Raw genomic sequence first — 14,854 nt, 5'->3', positions numbered from 1 at the left:
AGTTCCCTCTCCCTCCCTCCTTCCCTCCCTCCATCTTACTCTCTCTCCCCCATCACATGTACCCTTCCCACCCTTCCTCCAACCCACCTCCCCACTCCACATGTAAGGCTATTCCATCCAGGTGGGGTCATGTAAATTTGACAAGTCATTTGAAGTAGGGACAAGGACTTCTCTCCTGTCTCTAGGTTAAGGGTGTATCCCTCCATGGGGGATGAGTACACAAGGTCCTTTTGTGCACCAGGAATACATCCTGGATCCACTGTCTGAGGTCCCTTAGACTGCTCAGTCCTTCTAGCTGAGACCCATATTCTGGAGTTCTGAGTCAGTCCCATTTTGGATTGCCAGCTATCAGTCTGGGAGCTTGTTACCTCCTCCTTGTTCAGGTCAGCTGTCTCTATGTGTTTCTGCAGCCTGGTCTTGTCCTCTCTCTCTGCATCTGGATTCTAGTTCGACTCAGTGTTCAGTTATGGGTGTTTGCTTCTGTTTCCAACAGGTAGTAGATGAGGGCTCCATGATGGTGGATAAGTTAGTTGTTGATCTATCAGGGAAGGGCATTTATGGTAGCCTTTCCACTGTTACTCAAATTGTTAGCTGGAGTCAGTCTTGTAGGTATCTAGACATTCTTTAGGTTCAGTTTTCTCTTCAAACCAATAATGGCTCCCTCTTTTATGTTCTCTCTCTCTCTTTTCTGTCTTCTATTCCTACCCTGACTCAATCTTCCTAATTGCATGTCCTTTCCTCTCCTTCCCTTCTCTTTCTCCTAGTTCCCTCTCCATTTGCTGCCACCCCAACTTCCCATGTGCTTTCGGGGACTTGTCCCTTCCCCCTTCTGTGAGGGACCTTATATGAATCTCTTAGAATACACCTTGTATCCTAGTTCCTCTGGCATTGTGAATTATAGGCTGGTGATCCTTTGCTCTAGGTCTAAAATCCATATATGAGTGAATACATACTATGTTCCTCTTTTTGTGACTGGGTTACCTCATTCATGATTGTTTCTTCAAGTTCCATCCACTTGCCTGTGGATTTCAAGATTCCATTGTTTTTTTCAGCAGAGTAGTATTCCATTGTGTAGATGTGCCACAGCTTCTTTATCCATTCTTCTGGTGTGGGGCATCTAGGTTGCTTCCAGGGTCTTGCTATTACAAATAATGCTGCTATTAACATAGTTGAACACATGTCTTTGTTGCATGGATGTGGATCATTTGGGTATATGCCTAAGAGGGGGATTGCAGGGTCCTGTGGTAAACAAATTCCCATTTTCCTGAGGAAATGCCATACTGATCTCCAAAATGGCTGTACAAGTTTGCACTCCCACCAGAAGTGGAGGAGTGTTCCCCTTTCTCCACATCCTCTCCAACATAAGCTGTCATTGGTGTTTCTAATTTTAGCCATTCTGGCAGGAGAGAGATGGTATCTCAAGGTTGTTTTGATTTGCACTTCCCTGATAGCTAAAGATGTTGAGCACTTTTTTAAGTGTCTTTCAGCTTTTTTTGATTTCCTCTATTGAGAATTCTCTGTTCAGTTCTTACCCCACTTTTTAATAGGGTTATTTGGTTTTTTGAGTTCTTTGTATATTTTAGAGATCAGTCCTTTGTCAGATGTAGAATTGGTGAATTTTTTTTCCCAGTCTGTGGGCTTCTGTTTGGTCTTGTCCACTGTGTCCTATGCCTTACAGACACTTACAAGTTTGAGGAGGTCCCATTTATTAATTGTTGGTCTCAGTATCTGTGCTACTAGAGTTATGTTCAGGAAGTGGTCTCCTATGCAAATTTGTTCAAGGGTACCTTCCACTTTCTCTTCCAAGAGGTTCAGTGTTGCTGGATTTATTTTCAGGTCTTTGATCCATTTGGACTTAAGTTTTGTGTGTGGCGATAGACATGGGTCTATCTGCAGTCTATCTGCATCATCCAATTGTGCCAGCACCATTTGTTGAAGATGCTTTCCTCCTCCCATTGTATACTTTTAGCTGTTTTATCAAATATCAAGTGTTCGTAAGTGTGTGGGTAATTATCAGGATTTTCGATTCAATTCCATTGATCTACTTGTTTATTTTTGTGCCAATACCAGGCTGTTTTCAGGACTATAGCTCTGTAGTAGAGCTTAAAGTCAAGGATGGTGATGCCTCCTGAAGTTCTTTTATTGTACAGGGTTGTTTTGGCTATCCTGGGTCTTTTGTTTTTCCATATAAAGTTGATTATTATCCTTTCAAAGTTGATTATTATCCTTTCAAGGTCAGTGAAGAATTGTGGTGGGATTTTAATGGAGATTGCTTTGAATCTGTAGATTGCTTTTTACAAGATTGCCATTTTTACTATGTTTATCTTACCTACCCAAGAGCTTGGGAGATTTTTCCATTTTCTGCTATCTTCTTTAATTTCTTTCTTTAAAGATGCAAAGTTCTTCTTATATATGTCTTTCACTTGTTTGGTAAGCATTACCCCAAGATACTTTATGCTGTTTGTGGCTATTGTAAAGGGTGATGTTTCTTTGATTTCTTTCTCAGCCCCTTTGTCATCTGAATAAAGTAAGGCTAATGAATTTTTTTTGAGTTTATCTTGTATCCTGCTAGTTTGCTGAAGGTGTTTATCAGCTGTAGGAGTTCCCTGGTAGAGTTTTTTGGGTCGCTTATGTAAACTATCATATCATCTGAAAATTGAGAGAGTTTGACTTCTTCATTTCCAATTTGGATCCCCTTGATCTGCTTTTGTTGTCTTATAGCTTTAGCTGGAACTTCAAGTACAATATTGAAGAGATATGGAGTGAGAGTGCAGCCTTGTCTTGTTCCTGATTTTAGAGGAATTGCCTTAAAGCTTCTCTCCATTCAGTTTGATGTTGGCTGTTGGTTTACTGTATATTGCTTTTATTATGTTTAGGTACGTTCCTGTTATCCCTGATCTCTCCAAGACCTTTATCATGAAAGGGTGTTGAATTTTGTCGAAGGCTTTTTTCAGCATCTAGGGAGATGATCATGTGGTTTTTCTTTTTCAGTTTGTTTATATGGTGGATCACGTTGATAGATTTTCATATGTTAAACCATCCCTGCAACCTAGGGATGAAGCCTACTTGGTGAAATATTTTTGGATTCCCTTTGCCAGTATTTTGTTAGTATTTTTGCATCAATGTTAGATAATCCCACTTCACCAGAACCCAAGGGTAAAGCAGGACAAATATGTTCAAAATACCACTGCCAACAACAGATCTAAAACAAACAAGCATTAACAATCAATGGGCCTTACTCTCCCTCAACATTAATGGTCTTAACTCGCCTATAAAAAGCCACAGGCTAACAGAATGGATACGAAGACAGAATCCATCCTTCTGCTACATACAAGAAACACATCTAAGCTTCAAAGATAGGTATTACCTCAGGGTAAAGGGCTGGGAAAAGATCTTCCAATCAAATGGACCCAAGAGGCAAGCAGGTGTGGCTATCCTAATATCTAACAAGTTAGACTTCAAACCAAAATTAATCAAAAGAGATGAAGATGGTCATTTCGTATTCATTGCAGGAGAAATCCATCAGCACAAAGTCTCAATGCTGAACATCTATGCCCCAAATACAAAGGCATCCACATTCGTTATTTTTCTCTTTTATCATGTTTACAGAGACTCTTGTCTGCCGGGAAGGCATGCACCAGTCAGTTGTGTCTTGATGTCATTTCAACCACTGTACTTGTGTTTACAGATTCTCCATTGACAAGGATCATCTGGTGGTAACTGATGTAACTGATGATGATGGTGGGACCTACACGTGTACAGCCAACACAACACTTGACAGAGTTTCCTCCAGCGCTGTCCTCAGGGTTGTTGGTAAGAGCAAGAACAAATACAACATAGCCAGCTTCTCTGTATTAGGAGAAGGAAAAAGTTGTAGATATTGAATGTTTGTTATAGTTTCGTAGCTACAAGCGTGGGTGCTTGTCGTCTTTCAGGGATGCCTTATATTTCCATATAGATATAATCTGTGTAGATATACAGACTGTGACACAATTGGGGATGTTCGTATAAGTGAGACTTAGAGGAAAATTAAGGAAATTAACTTTTAATACAGAATCGGGAGTTTTGTATCCCTAATTTGTCACTGCCCATTTGTTAGTGCCATACCTCATAGTGAGGTAGAAAGCTTAATTAAAAAATAATACTGAGTTGTTTTTGTCTTCTTCTATGTTTCCATTACTAATTTTGATTAAAATCCTTTATATTAATGTCCTTTCTAGCTCCTACTCCAACTCCAGCCCCCATTTACGGTAAACTAATGAGTCTTCTTTTTCTGTCTTCTGTTAAATCATTTCACATTTGCAGACATCACTTTCTCATTTTCTCTTGTCTGTCATATCATTGCATTTCTTTAAGGAAAATGGCTGTCGGTTATCATGAATTCCATTTGTTGTAGTCAATTATTTCTTAAAACCATATATATATATATATTATATATATATATATATATATTTTTTTTTTTTCCAGTTTTATTTTCTATTGTAAAATTATTCCATCTTATAAAATCCCTCTTTGATAGTTTCCTTTTCCTTGTATGGTAATACATTCATTTATCAAAATATATCATCCATATTTTACCAAATGGAAAAGGTGTTTCTTAGAATCATTCTTCAAATTGGGTTTTATTTGTATACGGAGATTTGTTTCAGAACTGGGGAGTAACTTAGTGGATAAAAGTGTTTGGTGTGAAAGCAAGATAACATGAGTTAAAATCCCCAAAACCCATACATAACAAAAACATTATAGTACATGCCAGTAATGCCAGGGGGGGACAGAGACAGACAGATCCTGGCAGATCACTAGCCAGCCACCTAGCATACATCACCTTCTATGTGTATGTGTCCCCCCCACACAATATGCAAATGTAAAACATCACTACTAATAATAAGCATAAAAGAATATTATTTTGTTTTGAGATTCCATTTCTGAGCAGCGTACTCCCAGGAAAAACATAGGTGTATAGAAACAGCTGAGTTTACATATGAGGAAACCTACTCATTTTGTGTTAAAAGAAAAGTCTCTAGGGAATGAACAAAAGAAGAGACCTAACAATGCCTTGTAATTTTTCTGAGTCAGGAAAATAATCAGAATTTATCTCCAGAAACATTTTTTTTTTTAGAAAACTCATATTTATTTAGCACACAAATATCAAACATAATTTTGTGGCATAATCTCAGACAGATTTTACATAGAAGGACTACTCATCTTTTTATAAAAACCTGTCCTCTGTGTACATTAGTGGAGAGAAAAAGAAGGCCCATATATTTATATGTCAGGCACACTTCCAGGAGAAAAGGTTAAAAAGCCTCGGGAAGAGAGTTAGCCCTCAAGAGCACCGCTCTAGCAGGGCAGCTGAAAGCAAGCATGCCTGTGCATGGGGAGCTTGAAAACAGTCCTCAGCAGCCTCCAGACTGATTTTTTCACTGAGCTTCAGGACACTGAAAATCCTCTGAACTGTGAATGCTACTTGCCTGCATCTGTCTCTGAGCCTTGACTGTTGTGTTTCCCTTGTGTTGTTGGAAATGAGCTTGATGTTAGTTCTGCCTGTGCTCCCTTCTGCTCATGAGAGGACACATACTGGGCGTGCTGAGGACCCTTGTGCTCTGCCTTAGCGGATTTGACAAACAATAGTTTTGTGTCTCTGGAAAAGCAAGCAAACAGAACTCCCTGATGGGTTGCCTTGGGTGTGCAGTGCTCTCAGCAACCTCAGCCGTGTCTGTTTTCTTTTCCATTGCATGCTCACTGACCAATGAGACTGATGTGTCTGTAAGGTGTCCCTCTGTGCATAGCATCACAAGTAAATAACAAAACTGCCTTTTAAAATGACAGCTAATCGTGTGTGTGTGTGTGTGTGTGTGTGTGTGTGTGTGTGTGTGTGTGTGTTTTTTCTCCACAGATGTCCCAAATCCACCCTTTGATTTAGAATTGACCAATCAACTTGACAAAAGTGTTCAGCTGACATGGACCCCAGGCGATGACAACAATAGCCCCATTACAAGTATGTGGTGTTTTTGCTTTATACTTGGTAAACCTAATGACCATTCCTGAAGCAGTATCTGTAACAATTTTGTAATTCCTTGAAAATGCATTTGCTGGCATTCTCTTCATCACTGCTGTTAAAACCAAAGTATGGTGCTCTTGGGAGATGGGGCAGTTCCTGGTTATAGCTTCTGGCACAACTAATTAATTCCGGAAAAAGTCAAGCAAACACACTGTGACTTGTTTTTAAGATCATTAAGAAATACCTTACATGTCTTCCACTGTCCAAGTTAGTGTTAATATTGCTGCAATGAAACAGCAACTTGGGGAGGAAAGTGTTTATTTGGCTTACATTTCCACATCACTATTCATCATTGGAGGAAGCCAGGACAGGAATTCAAGCAAGACAGGAATCTGGAAAGAGGAGCTGATGCAGAGGCCATGAAGAGGTGCTGCTTGCTTGCTTACTCCTCATGGCTTGCTCTGCCTGCTTTGTTATAGAACCCAGGGCCACCAATCCAGCGATGGCATCACACACAATGGGCCCTTCCCCATCAATAACTAACTAAGAAAATGCTCTACAAGCTTGCCTGCAGCCCCATTTCATACAGGCATTTTTTTTTTTTCCAATGAGGCTCCACGTGTTTACTCTGTCTGTGTCAAGTTTACATAAAACTACCCAGCATGGACAAGGTAGAGAGTCATTCATTTGATCTGCTGCTTCTTGGAGGTACTGAAAGGCCAAACTGAACACAGGGAAACTGATCTTGGTGCTCTATTACAGACCTAGTTTGTTTATGATAGAACTGCTAGAATACAGCAGGTTCTTAACTTCCAACATAGGTGATTTTCCCCATTGTACTTTGCTACAAAATGACACATTCAACATGTTAGTGCCTCACTTTAATGACATTGGCAAAAAGAATAAAATCAGATTAAAGACCAAAGCATACAGATACAAAGACATTTATCAAATCCGAATATAATAGGCTTCAAGACTTGATTGTAAAACTATAGAGATACTCAAGAGAGCAGGCATAATCAATCATGAGCCTGTAATACATTGTCACCTTCAAGTATGGGCTTCAGGAAGACCACCTGCCCTTCCAGATCATTCCAAAGTTGCAGCTAGGTTGATTTATTGCACCTTCCTCTGTTGCGATAGGTGCATCTGTTGACTCAAAGTATCTCTTTTAGTTTCACATGGGGGATTATCTTACTGAACATCCACTACCATTCAGAGAGGATAAAACAGACTGCTGTAGCAACAACATCCAAAAGAACAGGAAATAAACGATTAAAACACACCGCAAAGAGAAAAATGACAAAATCAATGTGCTTTGTGAAGAGTAATATAGGGTAAAAGTGGAAATGGCAAACGAATGAAGTCAAGGGAGGAAGAATGGAAAGGAGGAAAATAAAGCTGGGTTAACAAAAAGGAAAAAGAGGAAAAGTTGAAAATGGCACTATAAAGGGAACAAACAGTGAGAGATTGAAAAGAAAAAATATATTTCCTAATAAAAAGAAAGTTTGGAAATAAAATTAGAGGAATAAATAATATTTAGTATAGTGAGATGAAAACAGTAAGAAGGAAAAAGCAGAGGCATAACGAATGAAGGACACTCAAAAAGATGTAGCTCAATAGCAGCTTCCTGATGCTGGAGATGGACTAGCTACAAGTGCACAGGGGTGGGTAAGGAGCCTATGGACACTTGCCACTTGTTCCTTTGGTTTATGTTAGCATTGAGCCTCAGTAAATAGGTGCTCATTGACAGCCCCAGCGGATTTTACTTTAGTAGCTTCTTTTTGTGGCAAATCCAAAGCCTTTGCTAGCTATACTTTGCACCTAAGACTTCTTGTAGCCCCAGGATGGCTAATATTCAGTGGGACAGGATGTGCCTCCCAAGTGAATTTTGACTTGTGGAAGAAAACACAGCACTGACATACATTCAGAAATGCTTTGCAGAGGCATGGATTATTACAATAAGACATTGGAACATCATGTAGAAAATGTTACGTCACTCAAGCCAATTTCATGCAGGATATGACATACCTAATACTGTTTTTTTTTAATAGAGGTAAAACATGACACACCACAATGTTGATTCTCAAAGCATAGACTGTATCCCCTGAAAAGTGTGTCTTCCTCCCACTTATGTTTGCAAGTTCAGACATACACTCTTAATGAGTGTGTACCATCTGACAGGACATCCATGTTTATCCAAATTAGGTCTTTTTACTGCTAAACAGGTATAGCACCCATGTGTACTCTTCTATACTCTGCTCATTTCTGTGTTAACTTTGACAAGTCCCACTTTTGTCCATACAGAGCATCTTCATTTATAACAGGTGCAGAGTATTACACAGTATGTGTGTGGACCATATTTGGTTACATATGCCCACTGGCAAGCATTTAGCTTGTCTGTAACTAGTTTGCTTCAACTGCAGCAATGTGTATTCTTTTGTTTGTGTCCTTACACCACATGGGTACGCACATTTGTTCAAAATCAATTTCTATAAGTACAATTCTTCAAAGACTGTGTATGTTTAAAATTGCTAAATATTCTCTATTGTCCTGCATAGAAGTATATCGGTTTACATTTCCCAGGATATCTGAGAATGTGTCACACAACAAAATCTCTTAAAGGTTTGATTGTTGTCAATCTTCCTCATGAAAAACAGCTCCTTAACTGTGTTTTTTTTCTGTAGTTACTTCTTTCTATGACAGTAACTGAGTACCTTTTCATATATTTAAGCTTCCCATTAGAACATATGGATAAGGTCTAAACAGTTTTAACAAGCTGAGATCCTCATAGTGGACGGGAATGACAAATATTGCACATCCTTAAGTACTGAGCTCACAAAACCATAACAGGATTTTTCCTGGAAAAAAAAAAAAAAAGATCACTTGTGTCTGGTTATGCTTGCTTGTCATAAATTATCTCTAGCAAACTGTCCTTAAGTTGACTGACTTCATTGACTTGGGTGTGTGGTATGTGTGGCCAGAATTCATCATTGAATATGAAGATGCAATGCATGAAGCAGGGCTATGGCACCAGCAGGCTGAAGTTTCTGGAACACAGACCACAGCACAATTGAAACTGTCTCCCTATGTGAACTACTCCTTCCGAGTCATGGCAGAGAACAGCATTGGGAGGAGTGTGCCCAGTGAGGTATCTGAGCAATACCTGACGAAAGCTGCAGGTAAGGCTGCAACACAGGGACCCGACATAGCCGAGGGTTTTCCACTTCTCCCAGAATCAAAGCTTACTCATGTGTGATGGCTTCATTTCTAGAACCAGATCAAAATCCCACAGCTGTAGAAGGATTAGGAACAGAGCCTGACAACTTGGTGATTACATGGAAGGTAAGCCAGGAAGCCTCCCATTTGCCTCAATCTTTTACAGAGAGTGAAGAATATGTTGTTTTAGGATAATATCTGTGTTTATATTCTTTTTCACCCATTGTGGAAAAAAACATTTATCTTTATTTAGGAGGCAGTGTTACATAGTAATTAAAAAGTTTTATTTCTGGGAACAAAAATGGACAGTTGAAAAATCTCACCTTTGGTAATTATAGCCAATTACCATGTGTCTATTAGTCATCTATATGGTGGGAATAATAATTCAGCTATATAAGATTAAAGGAACTGGTGTATGTGAAGCACTTAGCATAATTCCTGACACAAATACATGCTTTAAAGATGTTGTTATCATCATCATCATCATCAAAGAGATGCAACAAGCTATTCCAAGTAGTCAATTGTTCTTATAATCATTCTTATTTACTTCATCTGTGTTTTATGGATATGGAAAATGATCTAAGCATGTGCATATATATACATATGATAGAACAGACAGACACACATTTTTAATAGAGAAGCAGTTCATAAGTTTCCATCTCCAGGGAGGCAATGATGTGCAATGACACAAACAGGAATATAAAAAGTGAATCTAGTTAAATAACTGTTGTGAGGCTTACCCACACTTACCTATGAAGTCAGCTTTAGAAGCCTTATATATCATTTACTACTTTGGAATTACAATTTACAACTTTGTAAATTTGTAAATTTTGCAAGCTTGGTTCCAAACAAACTCTGGAGACATGAGTATTTAATAGTTTGAATTGTAGTGTTTTGGCGTTCATTTTCTTTAGTCTAGGAAATGGATTTGCCATCCCGGTAAAAGATTGTACAGTCATTCTATTTGAAATTTTTTCATAGCCCTTGAATGGTTTTGAATCGAATGGGCCTGGACTCCAGTACAAAGTGAGCTGGCGCCAGAAAGATGGTGATGATGAATGGACGTCTGTGGTTGTGGCCAATGTATCCAAATACATTGTCTCTGGCACACCAACCTTTGTCCCATACCTGATAAAGGTTCAAGCTCTGAATGATGTGGGGTTTGCTCCGGAGCCAGCTGCAGTTATGGGCCACTCTGGAGAAGATCGTAAGTGTCACCTGCTCTTTCATTCTAGCCTTGCCCAGATGGACAGGCCTACCAAGGTGCAAACTACGGCTATTTCAGAGGATCCTAGGCTAGCAAGGGAGGAGAAGTAGCAATCATTTTGCTAACTTGTCTGCATTTGTACAGCCTACTCTGTGATAGTGGTTTAGTACCAGGAGAATGACTTGGTGGCCTAGCACTTTCCTAATGTGTATAAGGCTTTGGATTCCAAACCCAGAACCACAATAGAAGTTCACAATGTTAAACAAAAAGTTGCTTTCATGGAGTCAAATAAATGAATTTCTAAAAAGTCTACTTTAAACCATCACCAATCTATAGTATAGGACTCTATACTATAGCATGGAGTGTGTTTTAAGCCAAACTTATTGAATGTTGTGACATTTTTCCATGAAATAAAAAGTAACAGCTATGACCTGAACAAATGGGAGCATACGACCCCAATCTGACGGCTGGGGAACCAGCATAGGACCAAACTAGGCTCTCTGAACATGGGTGTCAGTTGGGAGGCCAGGGCAGTCTATGGGACCTCTGGCAGTGGAGCCAGTATTATCCATAGTTCATGATTGAGCTTTGGGTGCCCATTCCCTAAGGAGGGATAATCTCTCAGCCTAGATACATGGGGGAGGGGGCTAGGCCCTGCCCCAAATGATGTGATGGACTTTGATGACTACCCCGATGGGAGACCTCATCCTCCCTGGGGAGGGGATGAGGGAGGGTGAGAGGGAGAGTTGGTGGGGGGCTTAGGGGGATGGGAGGGAGAGGGAACTGGTATTGGTATGTAAAATAAGATAGTTTTTAATTTAAATAAAAAGAATATTGCACCACCCTTTCTTGACTTGTTCCTAGTTCCGATGGTGGCTCCTGGGAACGTGCGTGTCAATGTAGTGAACAGTACCTTGGCAGAGGTACACTGGGACCCAGTACCTCTGAAGAGTGTCCGAGGACACTTACAAGGCTACCGGGTAGGTGAAGGGAAGCACTTTGCGTTAGTTAGTAGCAGCGCCATGGTGGGTGCCCCTTGCCATGCACACCAGTTCAGGATGAAATTATGTGGCTGTTGTGTGTCCATCTGTTGATGGACTTGTGAATCCATGAGAGCCTTTGTTCAATGCCTCCACCCATACCTAAAGAACCCAGCTACAGTTGACTAGAATTCTCATTTATCCAGGGTGAGAAAATGATGTTTTATCTATCTTTCCCACCTTTTCTGGAACATTCTGCCAACTGAACTGTCCATGTGAAATATGGCAAACTGTTTTGTAGAGAAGTAGAATAGAACAAATTACACGGAGCTTTATAATTATATAGACAGCAGTAATACATTTGTCTGCTGACCTCTAATCCAGTACTAGGAGGCCACAGGACAAATTTATTAGTGCTGTCTCTATTGTTGGATAAAGTCTCTATTGTTGGATAAAGTACACTTTAAGAGTCTGTAGTCCATAACTGAGGCATCCTTATGAACATTAACATCTTTATTTTCAAAGACACAGACTGATTCCTAGAGATGTTTTGCTCATATACAGTTAAAGAACCCACATACATTTATATCCCTTCTTTGATTTGACACTGGCCCCTAGAGGATACTTTTTGTACTGCACTGTTTTCTTTTATTCCTAATATTGGCCAGATTTGACATATGTTGACTTATCTCGAAAAATGCTTTTAAGTTCCTAAGAAGCCTTCAAAAAAAAAATGTAATAGGCAATGTTCTTGCCTTTTAACCAAAGTTAGGCACCACTATCTTTCCAAACCCCATGCCTGCAATTTAAAAGTAAATGCACTAACCCAAGAGTTTCAGTATAGGGTCATTGTAGCTTTGGAAGAATCCATTGGTAACCCATAAGCTCAGCAGTACCACAAATAAATAAATAAATAAATAAATAAATGAATGAATAAATAAATAAATAAATAAAAAGCCTCATCTGGGTGAGAATTAAATTAAGTGATGTGCTAAATAAATATGTATAACTCTGCAATGGACAGTAACATTTATACTTAAATACTTAAATCTCCATTTTAGCCATTTTTCTCATATTTGAAAGAACCAAGTGAGTCCCATTCTGTTTCATTCACTTCCTTTATATTCCTCCAAAGAAATAGCAAAGCAGAGATTCACTATATATACTGAAGTTTCCCCCCCACTATCTGTGGGCGTCTGTCTCTCTTGTCTAAGAACCAGTATCCCCCAGTTTTACTAATACTCATGTAATATGAACCAAAATATTTTTCTGAGAAAACAGCAGTTCAGCTTTTAAACATTGTATGGGTGTGTGTACCCATGCAAGGCACTCCTACAAATTCATAGCATGAGTAAGAAGGGAGTTTTACAAGCAACAGGGCACATGTGGAGGTCATGAGACATCCCTGTGGAGTTGGCTCTCTTCTCCTACCTGTATGTGGATTCCAGGAATCTAACTCAGGTTGACAGGTGTTGACATAGTAAGGACTTTTACCAGCTGGGCCAAGCCAGTGCTTGGGTTTTGTAAGCATAAGGAATCATATTGGCTTTCTGTGAGTCCTTGACGTTGGTTCTTGCCACTTCAGATTTACTACTGGAAGGCTCAGGACTCATCCAAAAGAAACAGACGCCACATTGAGAAGAAGATCCTCACCTTCCAGGGCAGCAAAACTCACGGCATGCTGCCAGGGCTGCAACCTTACAGTCACTACACTCTCAATGTCCGAGTGGTCAATGGAAAAGGGGAGGGCCCAGCCAGCCCCGACAGAGGCTTCCATACTCCAGAGGGAGGTACGGAATGGGTGTGTCTCTGGCATCAAGTAGCATGTGGCATATCCTGAAAAGTTTTGTACTACAGAAGACCCACCATTGAGAGAATTCTCTGGAAGCTATATTCATGATTATAAATAATCACAACACAACAAAGCTGACACAATGTCACTCATAAATGACTGATGGCCACACACAGAATACAGAATGCTGTAGGCAGATGCCTTCTTCTTTCCCTTGAAGTTTTTCTTCTCACTTAGGCAATATGAAACATTGTTAATGTGTTTGAGTCATCAGCTTTCTGAACTGAGTTTCATTCTGTAACTTCTTTAAGCTTTGTCTAGTGTAGTGGTCCATGCCTTTAATCCCAGCACTTGAGAGACAGAGGCAGGTAGATCTCTGTGAGTACAAGGCCAGCCTGGTCTACAAAGAGAGTTCCAGCACAGCCAATAATACACAGAGAAACCCTGTCTCAAAAACCAAACAAAGAAACCAAAACAAACAAATAAAAACGTCTCTAAGCTTCAGTAGTTCCCACTGGGAAGTATGAGTGCTGAAAAGATGTAGGAAATTACCCCAAAAGGAAGGCATTTCCATGAGTTGGAGTTAACTCACAAGCCTTCATGACTCCTTATAAAGCTGTACTGAGTTAGAAAGGTAGAAGTCTGGCATTGGGTTTGGTAGTACCTGCAGTACCAGCCACCAAGATGCTGAGGCAGAAGGGCTTGTTTGCACTTTAATCTCTCATCAGTGAGGCCCCATGCTGGTCCTTTGTATGGTTCAAGGTGGCATAGAAAAGACCAATGGGATTAAAGATTGAAGTGGAGGGGGAAAGAATGGTTTGTCTGAAGTCACAGAGGCATTAAAAAGCACTCCTCCTACCAAATGCAGATGTATAGCCAGAGTGTGAAAAAAGATACAGCAATGGGAGAGGACCCACATCATGCATGATCTTAGATGCCGTGGATGCTAATTTGTGGGCCAGAAGCTTTTAGTCTGCAGATTGTGGTAGTCCTTTCAGGAGCTGTTGAGGCATTTGAGGAACACTACACACCTCCCAAAACAGCACAATGCTGTTTTCTAGAGAGAAGAGACCTATGATTTCCAAAAGTTAAGAACAAATCAGGTTGAATTTAGAAGCCTGTGGCCGTCATGATTGTAAGTCCCGGCAGAGTACCGGAGGAGAGAAGCAGAGAGGATGAAGGAATGAATATGGTTGACAGAGTTGCCAAGATTTAGCATCCCAGGAGATGGTAAAAGCAAGAACTCCAAATTTACTCTTCAGTTTCCAGCTAGAGCGAAGGAGGGATAGTAGTGTCATTAAAGGGTTTCTAGGGAATATGACAGGAAGGCAACATCCTGGTAGAGATCAGCTCCAAGCCTCTTAAAGATGGAAGTAGAAGCGAAGGCCTGTTTTCCTCTGATAATTTTCCAGCCTCTGCCTAGGAGACTGGAAGCCCTTGAGCCTTCTCCATTCTGGGAAGGGGTAAGCCAACATATGGGCCTCTTCTATTTTACTTTCCAATACTGGAAAACTGTGAGCACTTGGGATAAGCACAGCTCAGCTTGGGCAACTTGGCCTGGGCCCAAAGCCCATCAGGCAGGGTTCTGGGACTATGTAGAGACACCTGGTTTGTTGGGGGGAAATAGTCCTTAATGGGCCAGAACACAGCTGCTT

General features: G+C 40.2%; 1 protein-coding gene across 1 annotated transcript in view; it reads left to right on the top strand.

Annotated features, from left to right (window-relative positions):
• Positions 1-14,854, top strand: part of Nrcam (neuronal cell adhesion molecule) — a 137,492-nt gene that overhangs the window by 101,387 nt on the left and 21,251 nt on the right. Inside the window, exons 16-23 of the mRNA XM_051175060.1 lie at positions 3,689-3,813; positions 4,221-4,250; positions 5,897-5,998; positions 8,986-9,183; positions 9,276-9,346; positions 10,202-10,427; positions 11,292-11,407; positions 12,993-13,197. Of these exons, the coding sequence (XP_051031017.1) occupies positions 3,689-3,813; positions 4,221-4,250; positions 5,897-5,998; positions 8,986-9,183; positions 9,276-9,346; positions 10,202-10,427; positions 11,292-11,407; positions 12,993-13,197 (1,073 nt within the window). The remainder of the gene's footprint in view (positions 1-3,688; positions 3,814-4,220; positions 4,251-5,896; positions 5,999-8,985; positions 9,184-9,275; positions 9,347-10,201; positions 10,428-11,291; positions 11,408-12,992; positions 13,198-14,854) is intronic.

This window comes from Phodopus roborovskii, unplaced genomic scaffold (genome assembly GCF_943737965.1).
Source record: "Phodopus roborovskii unplaced genomic scaffold, PHOROB, whole genome shotgun sequence".
Lineage (NCBI taxonomy): Eukaryota > Metazoa > Chordata > Mammalia > Rodentia > Cricetidae > Phodopus > Phodopus roborovskii.
The sequence above is the reverse complement of the archived record's forward strand: the minus strand, read 5'-3'. Positions and strand labels throughout refer to the sequence as shown.